Here is a 19,299-nt window from a genome sequence, read left to right as displayed (position 1 = left end):
CGCACAATCTGTCATTGGGACTTCTACGTACCGATTAAGGAAACTTTCCTGAACACATTGGACAAGCTCATCCAACCTAGTCCTTTTACAGTATGGGATAATAGACAATAGACAGTAGGTGCAGGAGTGGGCCATTCGGCCCTTCTAGCCAGCACCGCCATTCACTGTGATCATGGCTGATCATACACAATCAGTACCCCGTTCCTACTCTCTCCCTATATCCCTTGACCCCGTTATCTATAAGAGCTCTATCTAACTCTCTCTTGAATGCATCCAGAGACTTGGCCTCCACTGCCTTCTGGGGCAGAGCATTCCACATATCTACCACTCTCTGGGTGAAAAAGTTTTTCCGCATCTCTGTTCTAAATGGCCTACCCCTTATTCTTAAACTGTGGCCTCTAGTTCTGGACTCACCCATCAGCGGGAACATGCTTCCTGCCTCCAGTGTGTCCAATCTCTTAATAATCTTATATGTTTCAATCAGATTCCCTCTTATCCTTCTAAATTCCAGTGTATACAAGCCCAGTCGCTCCAATCTTTCAACATATGACAGTCCCACCATTCCGGGAATTAACCTTGTGAACCTACACTGCACTCCCTCAATAGCAAGTGTACAATGTCCTGTGTATGTTACTAAAAAGGGCTTCTTTGGTTTGTTACGAGTAGGAATGCTTCTTTGTCTGTTAAAAGTTTCTCTCGCCGTTGTTTCACTTTAGAATGGCTGATATGGTAATTGTATTCACTTGTTAATCAATGGGGAATGTTATTGTGTTTTGTGAGGCTGGGACCTTGGGGGAGGGGTTGCGCGGGCTTGAGGAGTCCGGAGGGAGACGCCGAGGAAGGAGGACGTGCGCTCGGGAGACCACCGGGGAGTCCGAAGTGGGAGTTTCGGGAGGACGACCACCTAGGAGTCGAATGGTTCGCTGGATGAGCTCCACCGAAGTGAACTAAACTGACTGAATTTTGATAAGTTGGCGCCTTTTGTTTTTTCTTGTATATATATATATATATATATATTGTACTGCCTAATACTCTTTTAATTTTAGTAAACTCTTTAAAGTGTATGTCATACCGGTATTTGTTGTGAGTTTGATACTACCGGCGGGGCGCGAGGCATAAACTCGATTCTCACAGCACCTGCGTGAACGGGAGGTGGGTTGGTGTGTGGCTGGATTTCTTTTTCCCCTAGACATATACCAGCCTGTTGGGTAAGTGTTACATTTGTGGGGTGCTCGTCCCGGATTGGATTGTCGGGAAACTTAGGAGAGGCTCAGTGAGGGAACGGACTGGAGCCTCTGGAGGAACACGTTCCCAGAGATCAGCCAGGGGACCACCGGGTGCCCACCCCTCTATTCCAGATGGGCTGGTAGGACCCCGTGCCAGTGTGGGTCTACGGATAGAGGGAGTTTACGCAAAAGCCGTTCTGGATACGGGATCGCAGGTGACCTTATTGTACCGGTCTTTCTACAACCAATATCTAAAGCATTTGCCCATAACCCCATTTGACGCCCTGCAGATTTGGGGTGTGAGCGAGGGTGACTACCCGTACGATGGGTACCTATCGGTGAGATTGGAGTTCTCGGAGGGCGATGTGGGAGTGTCCGAAGCTATTGAGACGTTGGTGTTGGTGTGTCCTGACCCGGTGGAAACTGGTGGTGCTGCCCTCCTGGTGGGGACTAATTCCCCCGTTGTGCGACGGCTCCTGGGAGCTTGTAAGGAGAAAGCGGGGGAAGACTTTCTGGAGACCCTCTCGGTGCATCCAGTGTTTCGAGCAGTGTTCGAAGAAGGGGTTGCCTCACTAGGACTGGACCCGGAGTGTAAACGCGGGACGGTGTGGTGTACGCAGGCGAGACCCAAGGTGATCCGACCCGGGGAGGTAGCACTAGTGATGGGGACCCCCAGATTCCCAGGAGTGCCGACGGGCGAAGCCCTGTTAGTAGACGCCCCGGACGATCTTGAAGGGGAGACACGATTTCCGGCGGGGGCGCTGGTGAAGCCCGAAGTGCAGAGACCAGGGGTGGTACATGCGAGGCGTATAGCTATAAGTGTCAGGAACACCACGGCAAGAGAAATCACCTTTAAGAGGGGAATGCCGCTGGCACATCTGTTCCCGGTGACGGTAATGTCTAGCGCACCGGTGAGGACCCCTAACGTGGAGGGATCGGAGCATCGAAGGAAGCTGACCGCTGAAGACTTTAACTTCGGGGATTCCCCTGTGTCGCCGGAGTGGAAACACAGACTAGTGGAGAAGATGCTGAAGATGGAAGCTGTTTTTTCTCAGGGCGAGTTTGATGTTGGCTGCTCCAAAAGCACTCGCCACACCATCCGGGTGACGGAGGACACCCCATTCAGAGAGAGATCCCGGCGGCTGGCTCCGGCAGATGTTGAGGACATGCGGCAGCACCTGCGCAAGTTGCAGGAGGCCGGAATCATAGCTGAGTCCCGAAGTCCTTATGCGTCCCCAATAGTGGTGGCACGGAAGAAGAATGGGCGAGTGCGCATGTGTGTTGACTACAGGACGTTGAATCGGCGAACTGTCCCTGATCAATATACCGTCCCAAGAGTGGAGGATGCGCTGGCCTGCCTGAGCGGTGCGAAGTGGTTCAGTGTGCTGGATTTAAGAAGTGGGTATTACCAGATCCCAATGAGTGCGGCCGATAAAGAGAAGACCGCTTTTATCTGCCCGCTGGGGTTCTTTCAGTTCGAACGAATGCCCCAAGGCATATCGGGAGCCCCAGCCACCTTCCAGAGGCTCATGGAGAGAACTGTGGGGGATATGAATCTGTTAGAGGTGCTGGTGTACCTGGATGATTTGATAGTGTTTGGATCGACTCTGGAGGAACATGAGGAGAGGCTGTTGAAGGTGTTGGGCCGGCTTAATGAAGAAGGGTTGAAGCTTTCCCTGGACAAATGCCAGTTCTGCAAGTCGTCGGTTAACTACGTTGGTCATATCATTTCGCGAGAGGGAGTGGCTACTGATCCAACCAAGATAGAGGCCGTGACCACCTGGCCGAGACCCCAGAAAGTGGGTGCTCTGCGCTCATTTTTGGGGTTCTGTGGGTATTACCGGCGATTTGTGAAAGGATACGCCAAAGTGTGTCATCCGTTGACTCAGCTGTTGTGTGGCTATCCCCCTGTGGGAAAGAAACGGACGGGGGACCAGAGGCAGGACGCTGGAGGATACTGGAACCCGGCGGAACCTTTTGGCTCGAGATGGGATGATCAATGTGAAGAGGCGTTCCAATCTTTGAAAAGGGCACTGACCCAGGCCCCGGTGTTGGCTTTTGCCGATCCCCAGAAGCCATATGTGCTGCACACGGATGCCAGTCGAGAGGGTCTCGGGGCTGTTCTGTACCAGGAGCATGGCAAAGCATTGAGACCGATAGCCTTTGTCAGCCGAAGCTTGTCGCCATCGGAGAGAAACTATCCCACTCACAAGTTGGAGTTCCTGGCGCTGAAGTGGGCGGTGGTGGACAAGTTGGGCGATTACCTGTACGGAGCCAAGTTTGAGGTGCGAACGGATAACAATCCGCTCACTTATATTTTGACTTCGGCAAAGCTGGATGCCACAGGACATCGGTGGCTGGCGGCCTTGTCGGTATATGATTTCAGCCTGAGGTACCGGCCCGGAAGCAAGAATGTCGATGCGGATGCTTTGTCTCGTCGGGAGCCGGGGGAACAGGAGAGGGATGAGGAGTGGGAGAGTGTCCCTGCCCCTGGAGTGAAGGCGATGTGCCAGTTTGCTATCACCGTGAAGGCCGAGGGAAGAGGGAGGCTGGAACGAGCCGTGGACCATTTGGGGGGTTTTGACGACGCCATACCCCTAGCTTACTGTGACCTGACCGCACTACGGACTAAACAGTTGCCGGAACTGAGTCCGGGGGAAGTGGCAGCTGCTCAGCAAAATGACCCGGGCATTGGCACAGTGTGGAGAGCAGTCGAGAGGGGGGATGGGGCGTTGGCTGAGAAGGCGAAACACCCATTCGTGCCCCTGTTGTTGAAGGAGTGGTCTCGGTTGAAGTTAAAGAATAAAATCTTGTACCGGGTAACGGCGCCTCCGGACCAACCCCACTGTTGGCAACTGGTTCTGCCGGAGGAGTATCGGCAGGCTGTACTCCAGGCCCTACATGATGATTCTGGACACTTGGGGGTGGAAAAGACCTATGGATTACTCAAAGACTGGTTCTACTGGCCCCGGATGAGGGGGGAAGTCGAAGAATACTGTAGGGGCTGCAGTCGTTGCATCCGGAGGAAGACCCTGCCCGCGTTGGCGGCTCCACTGTCGCACTTGCAGAATGCGTGACCTCTGGACCTGGTATGTATGGATTTTCTGTCGATTGAACCTGACACCAGCAACACCGCGAATGTCTTAGTCATCACCGATCATTACACTCGCTATGCTCAGGCATTTCCCACTAAGGATCAGAAGGCGACGACAGTGGCGAAGGTGTTATGGGAGAAGTATTTTGTTCATTACGGCCTTCCCAGGCGAATCCATAGCGATCAGGGGCGGGACTTTGAGAGCCGCCTTATCCATGAATTACTGACTATGCTTGGGGTTGAGAAATCCAGGACTACCCCGTATCACCCACAGGGAGATCCGCAGCCAGAGAGGTTCAACCGGACCCTGTTGGATATGCTCGGGACGCTGGAGATTGGGCAGAAAAGCAGGTGGAGTCGTCATATTGGACAATTGGTTCACTGTTACAATTGTACTCGCAATGATGCTACAGGATATTCGCCCTATTATCTAATGTTCGGGCGGGAAGCGAGGTTGCCCATTGACTTGTGTTTTGGGGGTGAAGTGGGTGAATTACCCGGGAAGTCCCATCTAAAGTATGTGTCTGACATGAAGAGGGAGTTACAGCGGGCGTACGAGTTGGCCGAGGCGGCGGCTACCAAACAAAACCAGAGGAATAAGATGCGGTATGATCGAAAGGTGAAGTTTGTTCAATTATTGCCGGGCGACCGGGTCCTTTTACGGAATTTGGGACTCCCTGGTAAGCACAAGTTGGCAGACCGATGGGCGGCCAGCCCCTATGTAATAGAGAGCCAGATGCCGAACCTGCCAGTTTACCGGGTGAAACCTGAGGATGGGAAAGGGCCTATCAAGGTACTCCATCGGAATCACCTGCTGCCGCTGGGTCAAGCAGTGCAGGTGGATACGGAGCCAGAGTGGGAGGTTACGCCCAGTACAAGGACTCTGCGCGGGTGCAGAGAGAGGGAAGAGACCGCTGCTGAAGAGCGGGGACGGGTCCCTCGCCCGGAAATGGCTACTGATTCGGAAGAGGACGACTCAGATGAGTGGCCCCTGTTCCCATTCGCTGGTGTTCCAGTACCCGGAGAGGAGGCTCCTGGCCCTTCCCATACTGAAGTGGGTGAGAGGAGGGAAGGTCTTGAGGGTCAGATGGAGAGGCAGCCAATAGTGGTGGGAGAGAGGGTGGAGCCTGAGCGTGAGCCGGAGAGATCTCAGGTGAGGGAGGACCCCCGTGAGGAAGGGGGTGAGGGTCTGTCAGGAAGACCTGGGGTGTCCGAGACAGTGGGTTCGCAGGTGGAGAGGGAGCCCAGGGGGGCAGAAGGGGTATGGAGATCTCAGAGGATTAGGCGCCCCCCAGAGAGGTTGACATATGTGGTACCAGGAGAACCGAGTGTGATTTCTACTGCTCTGGGTAGTTATGTCACTGCTTTCTGCACCTGGGTTGGGTTTTGGGTGTTGCAAGAAGCTTTGGGGAACTCTAGTAATGCCATGAGGGCATGACATTTGCTGGTGGGGAGAGAATGTACAATGTCCTGTGTATGTTACTAAAAAGGGCTTCTTTGGTTTGTTACGAGTAGGAATGCTTCTTTGTCTGTTAAAAGTTTCTCTCGCCGTTGTTTCACTTTAGAATGGCTGATATGGTAATTGTATTCACTTGTTAATCAATGGGGAATGTTATTGTGTTTTGTGAGGCTGGGACCTTGGGGGAGGGGTTGCGCGGGCTTGAGGAGTCCGGAGGGAGACGCCGAGGAAGGAGGACGTGCGCTCGGGAGACCACCGGGGAGTCCGAAGTGGGAGTTTCGGGAGGACGACCACCTAGGAGTCGAATGGTTCGCTGGATGAGCTCCACCGAAGTGAACTAAACTGACTGAATTTTGATAAGTTGGCGCCTTTTGTTTTTTCTTGTATATATATATATATATATATATATTGTACTGCCTAATACTCTTTTAATTTTAGTAAACTCTTTAAAGTGTATGTCATACCGGTATTTGTTGTGAGTTTGATACTACCGGCGGGGCGCGAGGCATAAACTCGATTCTCACAGCACCTGCGTGAACGGGAGGTGGGTTGGTGTGTGGCTGGATTTCTTTTTCCCCTAGACATATACCAGCCTGTTGGGTAAGTGTTACACAAGAATGTCCTTCCTCAAATTTGGAGACCAAAACTGCACACAATACTCCAGGTGGGGTCTCACCAGGGCCCTGTACAGCTGCAGAAGGACCTCTTTACTCCTATACTCAATTCCTCTTGTTATAAAAGCCAGAATGCCATTATCTTTCTTCACTGCCTGCTGTACCTGCATGCTTGCTTTCGTTGACTGATGTACAAGAACACCTAGATCTCGTTGTACTTCCCCTTTTCCTAACTTGACTCCATTTAGATAGTAATCTGCCTTCCTGTTCTTGCCACCAAAGTGGATAACCTCACATTTATCCACATTAAACTGCATCTGCCATACATTTGCCCACTCACCCAACCTGTCCAAGTCACCCTGCATTCTCATAACATCCTCCTGACATTACACACTGCCACCCAGCTTTGTGTCATCGGCAAATTTGCTAATGTTACTTTTAATCCCTTCATCTAAATCATTAATGTATATTGTAAACAGCTGCGGTCCCAGCACCGAACCTTGCGGTACCCCACTGGTCACAGCCTGCCATTCCGAAAGTGACCCGTTAATCACTACTCTTTGTTTCCTGTCAGCCAGCCAATTTTCAATCCATGTCAGTACTCTGCCCCCAATACCATGTGCCCTAATTTTGCCCACTAATCTCCTATGTGGGACTTTATCAAAAGCTTTCTGGAAGTCCAGGTACACTACATCCACTGGCTCTCCCTTGTCCATTTTCATAGTTACATCCTCAAAAAACTCCAGAAGATTAGTCAAGCATGATTTTCCCTTCATAAATCCATGCTGACTCGGACTGATCCTTCTACTGCTATCCAAATGTGTTGTAATTTCCTCTTCTATAATTGACTCCAGCATCTTTCCCACCACTGATGTCAGGCTAACCGGTCTATAATTCTTTGTTTCTCTCTCCCTCCTTTCTTGAAAAGTGGGACAACATTAGCCACCCTCCAATCAGCAGGAACTGTTCCTGAATCTATAGACCATTGGAAAATGATTACCAATGCGTCCACGATTTCTAGAGCCACCTCTTTAAGTACCCTGGGATGCAGACCATCAGGTCCCAGGGACTTTTCAGCCTTCAGACTCAACAGTCTATCCAACACCGTTTCTTGCCTAATATAGATTTCCTTCAGTCCATCCTTTACCCTAGTTCCTTTGACCACTATTACATCTGGGAGATTGTTTGTGTCTTCCCTAGTGAAGACAGATCCAAGTCAATATGTAGAAAGTTAAAATCACCTATTATAACAACCTCATGCTTCTTGAAACAGTTTGTGATCCCTCTACAAATTTGTTCCTCTAACTCCATCAGACTGTTGGGTGGTCTGTAACATAGCCTTGTTAACGTGGCATAGATTTTGTATTCCTCAGACAAGTTCTCCAGCCCATCCTGACTGAGCAATGCTGTGAGATTTTCCCTGACTAGTAACACCACCCTTTAATATCTCCCACTCTATTGCATCTAAAACAGTGGAATCCCAGAATATCGAACTGCTAGACCTGCTCCTCTTGCAACGAAGTCTCACTAATGGAGCTACAATGTCATAATTCCATATGTTGATCCATGGCCTGAGCTCACCCATCTTTCTTACGATACTTTTTGCTTTGAAATATTTGCAGCACAGGACGCTCGTCGTATCATGCTCAACTGTTAATTCCTGACTTTGTCTAAGGTCTTAACAACATCTGTCTCTACAACCTCTCCACTATCTGCTCTGGCACCCTGGTTCCCATCCCCTGCAACAATTATCAATACCCTTCAGAGATTGCCTGGTATCAGTGGTCACATAACCAGGACTTGTGATATGCACTAACTGCCCATATGACTATCCACCACCTGCTCCCATGACTTCACTTGACCCTGGACCCCTTAGTCTAACTGTTTTTACCCTCTAGCTCCTGGAGCTGGGGCACGTTGGACTCTATACTGAATCCAATCTCCAGAAGCTCGTTTCTTTCCTTGTCGGTGTATGTCTGTGTCTCTCCTCCTGTCACATCCATTTTGATGAGCTGTTTGCCTGTGTCATCTGTTTCCTGTATTGGCTTTGTCCTTCAACAAAGAGGAGTTGATGGTATCTGTCTGTTACCATGCTCTCTCTTCCCGTTATTTTTACTATCAGAGGTTTTACTATCATTTTCACCACATTGTCCCGCAGCCTCTTCCACCGAGAACTTCTCTTGGAGAGAGGGACTGGGGCTTGGGAACTCAATCACTTTCCAGCCCACTGCAAATGCCCTGATCTCTTAGGGAGCCAAAGTCCATCACTTCTAGCCTTCAATAAACTCTGGAACTCTCTGAGATGGAGAACTTCAATGATTTTCAAACCTCTTCCTCTCAGCTATGTGGCGGAGTCCTTAATGCTGACTGCTGTTCTGAGGAACCAGACTATATATTCCAATTCTGTGAGGCTTACAGGGCTCATACTTTAACCCCCAAGGTGGGTCTCAATCCAGAATGTTGAGATTTAGGTACGGCTACTAACTGAGCTTTGACACAACAATAAGATTGAGTATTACCTCTACTGAGTAGCGCCATCATTTACTGCCTTCAGTCAAGTAAGGGAAAAAGGCGGAAACAAATTATCCTCCATCAGGTGCTGGAAACAACTCAGGAAGCATTATTTCCCCTGGAATCAGCATGACACCTCTGTTTAGCACACATCTCAACAGCCTAACTGTTTGAGAATTCACTATGGATTAAAGTCGAAAGTTCGCACATAATTTCAATCATCTGACACTGCAGTACAGCTTCAGTCGTTTCATCCATACCCTCTCACAATAAACTCAGGAGCACTCAGCTCAGCTGTGTACGATGTCTTCCCGCTATAATATCCCTCACTGTGCTTGTAAGACAACGTAATAAGATTTACATAATGTTTCACAACCTCAGCATTTTCAGAAGAGCATCGTCAGTGTTTCTAGAGAGGAAACACTCCAAACAACAAAATCCGACCAACAGCAATGCAATTAACAACAGCTTCTGAGTTGTTCATGGAATGATAACCAGAGAACTAGTGAGAATTACGTGACCTCTTTTCACAATAATACCATGGGACCTTTCATGTTCATGCTAGACAGCAGAAACCACCCGAGTTTAAACATCTTATCTCAAAGTCAATGCCTCTGGTCAGGGCACTTTTTTTGATCATCAGCCTGAGATTTAGACCCACATCCCTGCAGCGAGATTCAAACAGCTACGGGATTCCTAGTGCACAGGATTACCTGATGACACTCAGCACCTCATCCTCGTCGAGGGGCACGCTGGTGAAATCAGCGTTGTACAGCTGCTCGCCATCTTTTAGCCAATGGATGTTGGGCCATCTGGAGACACCCTTCAACTGACATCGCATCTGGGCATTCAGACCCACTGAGGTGGTGAGGTTGGCAGGGCCAACCACAAAGTCCAGCCCTGAAAGTGAAAAGGAGGAATCAGAATGGGCTCACAAAGTATATCCCATTAAGATTAGAGCATATCAACACATTTCGAACAGTTAAGAACTCCACCTCCATAGAAATAACTCATAGTTCCAAAACAATACCTATCAAGTGATGTTGATTCTGCTAGACAACAATCAGCCACACAGAGGCTGACTCTTTCAGAAATTAGGATGAACAAAGCAGATTTCATGCCCATCAACTTCAGAGTATTTTCTGAAACTAAAATACTGTTCAAAATGGGAAGAGGGATAAGCTCAACAATATATATCACGGAGATTAGCAAATCCAGAATAGTCACAATAGCAAAAAGCTACTGAAAATCTGAATTAAAAATGGGAAATAGTCAGCAGGTCAAACGGCATCTGTGGAGAAGCTCACGAGGTCTGATCTGCTAAATATTTACAGCATAGAATATAGCACATTAAAACAAATTACAGTATGGGGAATATAATGTTGTGCTAAACTAATTAAGTTTATGACGGCTAATTAAACTGATCTCTTCAGTCTGCACTTGGCCCATATCCTCCCATTCTGTGCCTATCAAAGAGCACATAAACAACTCAATGAAGCAGATTCTGCCTTTGGTCCCCGAGTGTTCAATTGTGATCATTCCTCTAATATGAAAATGATCTGTCATCAGTGATGAGGCGAGGAAACCTACTGGAGATATGTAGGCTAGTCAAGGAAAGGTCATGAAATTGTTAATAGCAGAAGGGGATGGATGATAATGATGTGGTTGATGTTATGTATATGAATTTTCAAAAGATGTTTGGGAAAACTAATTATCGCAGACTCCTTAGCAAAACTGAACTAAAGTAAAGGTGTGTGGTGACCATCTGGATAGAAATTTGGAAAGCAGAGAACAGCAGTGTATGAATGTTTTTCTAACAAGAGGACAATTAATAGTGGCATTTCCTAGGGACTAATTTTGAGATCATTGCATCTTTTGATATATATTCATAATCTGGATTTGGGGATATAGTTTGCAACTTTGAGGTTAACGCATGTAATGAAACTTGGAAAAGGTACACAATCGTAACTTCAGAATATACTTCTGTCACCATATGTTCAGTGGCCACTTTATTAGGTACACCCGTACACCTGCTTGTTAATGCAAATATCTAATCAGCCAATCATGTGACAGCAACACACATTGCATAAAAGCATATAGACATGGTCAAGAAGTTCAGTTGTTGTTCAGACAAAACATCAGAGAGGGGAAGAAATGTGATCTAAGTGACTTTGACCATGGAATGATTGTTGGCGAAAGATGAGGTGATTTGAGTATCTCAGATACGGCTGATCTCCCGGGATTTTCATGCACAACAGTCTCTAGAGTTTATTGAGAATGATCTAAACAACAAAAACAATTCCAGTGAGCAGCAGTTCTGTGGACAAAAATACCTTGCTAATGAGAGAGGTCAAAGGAGAATGGCCAGACTGGTCAAAGCTGACAGGAAGGAGACCGGAGGCAGCTAATAAAGAGCATACATTAGTAATACACATGATGGATGAAATCTGACACAAAAACTGTACAACAGTGGAATAAGAAGAGAGAAAAAAATGACAAATGATCTGGTTTACGATAGCGTGCATTTACAGAGATTCATGGATTTATGTACGTAATCCAGATTCTTCAAGGCCAGCGAAAAGCAAACAGTCAGTTCAAAAGCAATTACACCTGGATATTCGATCCATTTCTGGCCACCTCATAGTACCACCAGTAATGGAAGAGAGGTGAGATGGCCTTCTTTTGTGCACAATGAGGCCACCCTGAGGGTGGAGGAGCAACAAGTTATATTCCATCTGGATAGCCTCCAACCTGATGGCATGAGTATTGATTTCTCCTTCCCGTTAAAAAAAATCCCTCCCCCTCCCCTCTTCTTGTATTCCCCACTCTGGCCCCTTACGTCTTCTCACCTGCCCCTAGGTTCCTTCCTCCTTCCCTTTCTCCCATGATCCACTCTTCTTTCCTATCAGATTCCTTCTTCTCCAGCCCTCTACCTTTCCCACTCACATTGCTTCACCTATCACCTTCTAGCAATCCCCCTTCTCCCCCTTCCTTTTCAGCCGTAAAGAAGGGTCTCAGCCTGAAACTTCGACTGTTTATCCATTTTCATAGATGCTGCCTGGCCTGCTGAGATCCTCCAACATTTTGTGTGTGTTATTGTAGAATAATCTAGGATTGTTCCCTTTAGAATAGAGAAGGTAAAGGGGAGATATGAAGAGATCTATTCAAAATCCTGAAAGGATTTCATATCAAGTAAAGAGAAACTATTTCCAAGAAGGGTTGTAATCAAGTGATTGAAGGTAATTTGCAAAGTAATTGACATCTTCAATATAGTGGGCATAAGAATGATGGGCCTCCTTCTCCGTTGCCTCATTCTACAAAGAGGAGGCAATGATTGCTATTTATTTGCGGAACTGCATCAGAGTGGGAGGGGAAAGTACTGAGTGGGGTGCACCAGGGATTGGTTTTGGAATCAATTCAGTTTCTAATTTTCATAAATGACTTGAATGTCGATGGAAAGCTGCAACTAATTGATGATCACTCTATGCAGTGCAGATGCTGGTGTGATCCCAGCGCTCAGACCTGATTTCCTGCGTCTGGCCCACGCTGCCTGTTAAAGGCACTTAGGTGAATCAACCAGATGGAAGAGTTGTCAAATGTGGGCTGGCATCAGCCCTACTTGCTTCAAGCATGTGGGCATAATGCACACAGGATAATGCAAGTTCGCCTTTGAGAAGCAAAATGCGACAAATTCTGGCTATCTGGAGTGAAAATGGAAAGCGCTGAGATACCCAGCAAGTCAAGCAGCATCAATGGAGAGAGAAAGAGATAACAGTTCAGGTTGAGGATGCGGATGAGAGATTATTGAAGGAGCCCCACCATCCAGGTCATGCCCTATTTTTGCTGATACCATTGGGTAGGAGGTACAGAAATCTGAGGTCCCACACAACCAGGCTCGAGAACAGCTGCTTTCCTCCAGTCGCCAAGTTCCTGAACTGCCCTGAACAACCCTAATCCACCCAGCAATGGAAAACTACGGACCTCCTCTTGCACTAAAAAGTGTTTGTCTCACAGTCTGGTTTTACTTTTGCACTAATATCTTGCATTCCACAATCTTTTTTTCCCCTCTTTGCCACCTTGTATAATTTGTGCATCATTGATATATAATTTATATTCTGCTGTTGTCTGCCCGTAAGGGTCTGTGATGCTGCTGCGAGCAAGTTGTTCATTCTACCTGTCCTTCATAGTACCTGTACACCTCATAAACCCAATTTGATTTAAAATGTTCACACTGATTCTGCAGCTGTGAAATCCTTTCGGGGGGGGGGGGGTGAAAGCTGATATAAGAGCTACCAGTGGAAGTCACAATTGATTTCACACTGCAATTCAACCCATGGTGTCAAAGAAATAAGCACCATGACATTGGAACTTGTAGACCAGGAAGTGGAGAGTACCCCAGTGAACTAAGGGAAATCAGTCTGCTTCCCAACTGGTGAATAAGGATACTTTGCAAAGAGTTTGATGTCTTGGGCAACTAGTGTGGGAGAGTGGAGATACAACAGGTTGGCAAGCAAACCCACGCAATGAAGCCTCCTGGACAACACCAAGCAGACTTGGCAATCAAACCTGAATGTTATCCTATGCAACGCAGCACAAAGGACACTTCTAACTTCAAGCACGACCTTAGTTTGGAAATGAAACAATGCTTGCCAGTCCAGTTGTCCCCTGGGTTAAGGAAGTGCTGAACCTGCTCCAGCACCTAGTTCCATGATTCACCAGATAGAACAACAGGGGACTGCCTGCTGCTACCAACAACATAATTGTTTGCAACACACCCATCCCATAGCTTGCTCTTCCTGTTTGGATGAAGGAATGAAACATTCAGAAAGACTCAAGATCGTTTAACGTCATTTCCAGTACACAAGTGTAAAATAGAAGAAACTAATTGTTACTCTGGATCCAATGCAGCACAAAAAAAACCACAGGAGATAAAAAAAAACACAATAATAATATTAGAAAAAACACAATAAATACAAATGCATAAGACAGCTGATGTACATCGATTGATTGTATGCCCATAAAGTGACGTTAGGCTGTACATAAGGTGTCTGTCAGAAAGTAATAAAGTAGTGGTGGAGTTAGTGGGTGGAGACTTACTGCTTGAGAAAGGTAACTGTTCTTGAGTCTGGTGTTCCTGGTGTGAATGCTACGTAGCCTCCTCCTCAATGGGAGTGGGACAGACAGTCCATGAGCAGGGTGTGTGGGATCCTTCATGATGTTACTGGCCCTTTTCAGGCACCTTTCTGTACATGTGTCGTTGATGGTGGGTAGACTGGGGTCAATGATTCATTAGGCAGTTTTGACTGCCTGTTGTAGCTTCCTGTCCGCTGCAGTACAGTTTCTGCACCAAACAGTGGTACAGCTGTAGAATGACGTGAGTGCGGAAGAGCGAAGTCCGGCTCTCTTCAGCCTCCTCGGAAAGTAGGGGCATTGGTGAGCTTTCTTAACTGTGGAGGATGTGTTCTGGGACCGTGAGAGGTTGTGCACTCCCAGGGGGCTGAAACTGCAAGTAGTGCCACCAACGTAAAGGGGGATATGAGTGATGCAATTTCTCCTGAAGTTGATTACCATCTCATCCATCTTGTTGACATTAAGGAAGAGGTTGTTTGCCTCAAGCTCTTCCACCTCCTCTCTGTAGGCTGTCTCATCATTGTCCGTGACCAGCCCCGTCACCGTCATGTCATCAGAGAACCTGACGGTGTGACTGCCTGGGCGTTCGGCCGTGCAGTGGCGTGCGAGTAGAGTGTACAGCAATGGGATCAGCACCCAGCCCTGGGAGGCACCCGTGTTAAGGATGATGGGGAGGGAGATGCAGTTGTGCATCCTGACAATCTGAGATCTATTTGTTAGGAAGTCCAACAATGGTGTGTTTAGACTAAGCAGCAGGAGTTTGTTCACCAAGGTCTGTGGGTCAATAGTGCCGAATGCCAAAATGAAATCCAGAAGCAGCATTCTGAAATAAGTATCTACAGGTCAATTTCTTAATCCAGAGAGAGACTGTAACGGCAAATCACTGTATGATTTCCAAATTAAGGTCCTGCTTAAAATTAAACTTTCTGGACCAGATTAGGTAACATGATGCACAAGCACGCAGTTGCTGGCTCAAGGTGGAAGTGATTTTGCAGTAATTAAATTGTCTACAACTCTAATGATCTACATCAGGTTTGGCATTTTATTTAAAACCTGGACTTTGCACATTCCCTCAACCACACAGGCTTCCTCTTGGTGCTCCATTGTCCTCCCACATCCAAAGAGGCGTATTAGTCAGCCACTGTAAATTAGCTCCAGTGAGTGGTAGAAGCTTGGGCAAGACGGTAAGATGAACAAAATAGGGTTCATGTAGGATTGGTGTTTGATGGTCAGGATGGACCCAGTGGGCTGAATGGCCTGTTTCTATGTTGTAAGACGTCAGGAGATCTGGGTTGTCAGGCTGATCGGAAGTCAGAGCCTGAGGTGTGAAGCCTGGAGACTGGAGGTGTGTGCAGGAGTGGGAGGTCTGTCTGTGTATGGCAGTGGGCGGGAGGGAGGAAAGGGATTTGTTTGACTGTTGTTGCTTGTTGTGTTCTGTGTAGTTTTGCCGAGCATTGACAGCATGCTATGCTGACACTGGAACATGTGGCGACACTTTCTGGCTGCCCCCAGCACACCCTCGGGTGTGTTGGTTGTTAACACAAACGGCACATTTCACAATACGTTAACGTGTAAATCTGACAAATAAGTCTGAATCTGAACTTAAAATAAGAGTCTGCACACCTTGACGTGTCGTTACGAGAAGACACTGGCTGAAAATAACAGTCCCGCAGCAGCTTGTCAGAGTGCAACCTGCAACAAGCATTCTCAGCACCAGAAAGGTGCATGGACACTGCATTGGCAATCAGCTGCACGCTACAGAGTGTAGTCTAGAGAGGGCAGCTCGGAGGCAGCGGGCTGGACAGGGGACAGGCAGGAAGGGAAACATGGAGCAAATGAAGACAGAGTATGAAAAGGATGGGGAGTGGATCAGAGCCAGGGTGTTGCCGTGGGGGAGGGGGGTTAGGACTGGGGATCAGAATGGGGTTGGATAGCAAGTGTACCAGGGCAGAAATCCATCAAAGCGAGGGGGGGGGGGGGTGGAGAACTGGTTTCTAGACAGAGGGAGAAGTGGGTCAGAGTCAAGTTTGTTGTCAAGCGCACGGTGAAATGGTACATTGAAACACGCTTTCAGCAGCTCTACAGGAACACACAGAACATGAATTATATATAAACTATACATAAAAATATACCATACTGACTGAACATGCAAAAACAAGATCTTAGTGCAAACAAAACAAAGACACACTCGGAGACAAGTCCATGGCAGCTCGAATGCTGCATTGCTGAGGCAGGTCAGTTCAAGAACAGCTGCCTGTTGGAAAGTAGGTGTTACTCAGCCTGGTGGTGTTCGGCCCCTCCTGCCTGACGGCAGCAGCGAGGAAAGCACACGGTCTGGATTCTACATGTGGACAACAGCTCCACAAGTCAATGGAAGTAGCAGAGGAGTTCGGACAAGCTCTGTTGCTGCGGCAGGCCTCGCAAACCTGATGAATGTGCTCATTTGGGGAATGTTGCTAGTATGGGGGGGGGAGGGGGAGGCACAGGTCTCCTACATTTACCATATATCCACGCACGTGTGGACAGTGTCACGATGGCACAGACAGCGTTGGCTGAAGAGCTTACTCTCATGCTGTGCTGCTCTATGGCCAAAAGTCGACTTTACACATCTTCACAAGACCCTGAGGCAGCTACGCAGTGCCTCAGAGACGAGAATTGTGCTGAAGTGAGAAGGATTTTTTTTCCTCTTTAAAATCACAAAAAATACTTCATCTTATTCCCACGAGGTCTGTGGTCATTCTTGCATGATACATTATGATGTCATTTGTGCAATGTGATGTCACTTTTTTTTAACAAAATACTGCAAATTCAGTGCCACAATATATACAAACCAGTGACTAACATAATTACTACACTACGAATAGACAAATGATATTAAACTAAAATGTTTCCATCTCTGTCAATGATGGCACTAACCACCCACAGAGCCCATCGTTCCCAGAACGTCTCTATGGTCACTGTGGACGGCATGTGTTCCTTCTCAAAATTTACCTGTGCACGAACATACTCCCTAAACATTGCCAGGCAGTCTGCCTGGTCAGATCCCCCGCCACCCATTCCCAAGACCCATGGAGTGTGATCTCACTAGGATGCGGTGTGATACAAAGAGCTAGCAAAGGGTCCCCAAGTGTGACTGTGACATCACTGTGATGTGAGATGAGGGCAGTGTGATGTGCTAGCAATATGACATCACTGTGTTGTGATCTCATTGCTGAGTGTGCAATTTCACGCAATGTGCGTTGTGTGATTGCTCCGGGACACGAGGTCACAGTCATAATGCATTGTCAGTAGGTGTGATGTCACAGCGCAGTGACACGAGGTCACTGTGGTGTTGTTGCTGTGTAGTGACATCACTGTTACACAACACCTGTGGTGGTGTGAAGTCACTTGTCACTGTGGCCTGATATTGCACAATGTGATGTCACGTGACATAACAGTGTGGTGGCATATCACTACGTGAATTCACTGCACTGTGATGTCACTTTAAATGTAATCCCATTGAAATATGACATTCTGGGTGTGATGTCACCTCCCTCTGATGTCACTGTACTTTAGCAAGATGACTTATGCACAAAATCATACAAAAAACCCTTCAGTGACTTTCTAAGGTGCTTTATAAATTCCACCCGGGTGACCTCTCTCTGCCCCTGGCGTTTACCTCCCTCTCTCCGATGTCTAACGCCAATACCCGGGACCGTTCATTCTTGCCCGCGGACCTGCCGGCTTTCCTCTGTCCTGAGCTGGAGTGACTGCGGGGAGGGGAGGGGAGGGGAGGGGGGTTGCCGAAGAACTTCCAGCCAACAAGATCCCAGCAAACGCACAAGCACGAAATTACTGTACGCTGAACGGGAACAGGGAAGTACGAACCACAAACATTAAAACACTGACCAGTCACTGTCCCAAGTTAAGAGTTTGGAAAACTTCGCACCTCTTGCTCCGAACTTTCTCCCCTACACAACCGCACCCCTCCCCTCCCTTCTGGCAGGCTTACCCCAGGTGAGGCGGAGCAGGGAGGCGATGATCAGGCACGATACCACAATCATCCAGCTACTTCAGCCCGGCTTCAGCTGGGGACGGGGGTAGCCGGTTGGCTGGATGTGTCTCCGAAGCCGTTCTACACTCCGACCGCGGCGTGAGTCCTAGCCCGGAGCGGAAAAAAACCTTCATCACTCCTTTCGGCAGCTCGTCTACCCGGCACATCTGCGTTGCCAGCGACCTAACACTGGGCAGGAGGAGGAGGAGGAGGAGGAGGAGAACGAGGGACCTCCCATCGCCTTCCTCTATGGATCCCGGGCCAGGAAGCGAGGAGGAGTCTCGCCCTCTAGGAAGAAGTCAATCCAGCTCCTGCACGCTAAAGCCTGAAGCCCCTCAGACTCGGGGTGCAGAATCCTCCCTCTCTGCAGCCAGGGTCTTCACAGAGCCAGCTCAGTCAAGGAGGGGCTCCGGGTGCACGCCGATTGCCTCTAGAGAACGTGACTAAAGCGTACCCAGGACCTTGTTACAGACCGGATCCAATCAAAGCTCCAAATGTTTTACAGAATAATAGGAGTGAGTTAAGGGCTGGAATCTCATCGAAGGATTCAGGCGATTTATTTATAGAATAATGGACAGCTAGCGTGAGTAATAGACTGGAATCTTATTAAAATAGTTCAAAATTGATTCTATATTGAATAATAGATATCCTTTAATGCGCTGAAAGCTCGGATATAATTAATACGCTTCTGCAGCCTGTGATCATCACAATCAAGTCCTGCATTTTTCGCCCATGGCAACTGGGTGTCTGGCTGGGTTTACCAGAGGCAACCACGTTGTCGGCGGGTCCGGAGTCAACGTGTTTGCCCAACCGGGTCAGGGCGGCAGGTTGACTTTTTTTCTGAGGGCCCCAGATGAGTATTTAATGGGGCCCCGGCTTTCCTGGTCACTGCCGCCGCCACGAACAAGAGGAGACACTGAATCCAGACCAGCAGGCAACCTGCTGGAGGAACTCGGCGACTGTGCTGTGGGGAGAGCGAGGGCAGGGAGGAAGTGTATTTGTTCACCTCATTTATTAAAATGAATTTGATTTCAACAGCGATCATCATAGGATTGGAACTGAGTTCTGTTGTTTGTTTAGTGCAGCCCTGGTAACACCATTGTTACTCCTATTCAAATCAGGCTTTCAAGTGAGGATTAGAGGTGGACCAGTAATCACCTTGGAGAGGGCTACAGTCTGGAGTCTGATCAAAAGGGTCAAGCTGAGTGACCTATTGAGGAAGTCCCAGAGGG

At 48.0% G+C, this 19,299-nt stretch overlaps 1 protein-coding gene across 1 annotated transcript in view; it reads right to left on the bottom strand.

The window, feature by feature from the left end:
- The window catches only part of tyro3 (TYRO3 protein tyrosine kinase), a 106,846-nt gene extending 88,364 nt beyond the window's left edge, over positions 1-18,482 (bottom strand). Inside the window, exons 1-2 of the mRNA XM_073040324.1 lie at positions 18,026-18,482; positions 9,618-9,804 (exon numbers count right to left, since the gene is read on the bottom strand). Coding sequence (XP_072896425.1) covers positions 9,618-9,804; positions 18,026-18,077 — 239 coding nt within the window. The 5' untranslated portion in view covers positions 18,078-18,482. The remainder of the gene's footprint in view (positions 1-9,617; positions 9,805-18,025) is intronic.
- Between the last annotated feature and the right edge of the window lie 817 nt (positions 18,483-19,299).

Source organism: Hemitrygon akajei, chromosome 3 (assembly GCF_048418815.1).
Source record: "Hemitrygon akajei chromosome 3, sHemAka1.3, whole genome shotgun sequence".
Classification (NCBI taxonomy): domain Eukaryota; kingdom Metazoa; phylum Chordata; class Chondrichthyes; order Myliobatiformes; family Dasyatidae; genus Hemitrygon; species Hemitrygon akajei.
This window is presented reverse-complemented; position numbering and strand designations above follow the sequence as displayed.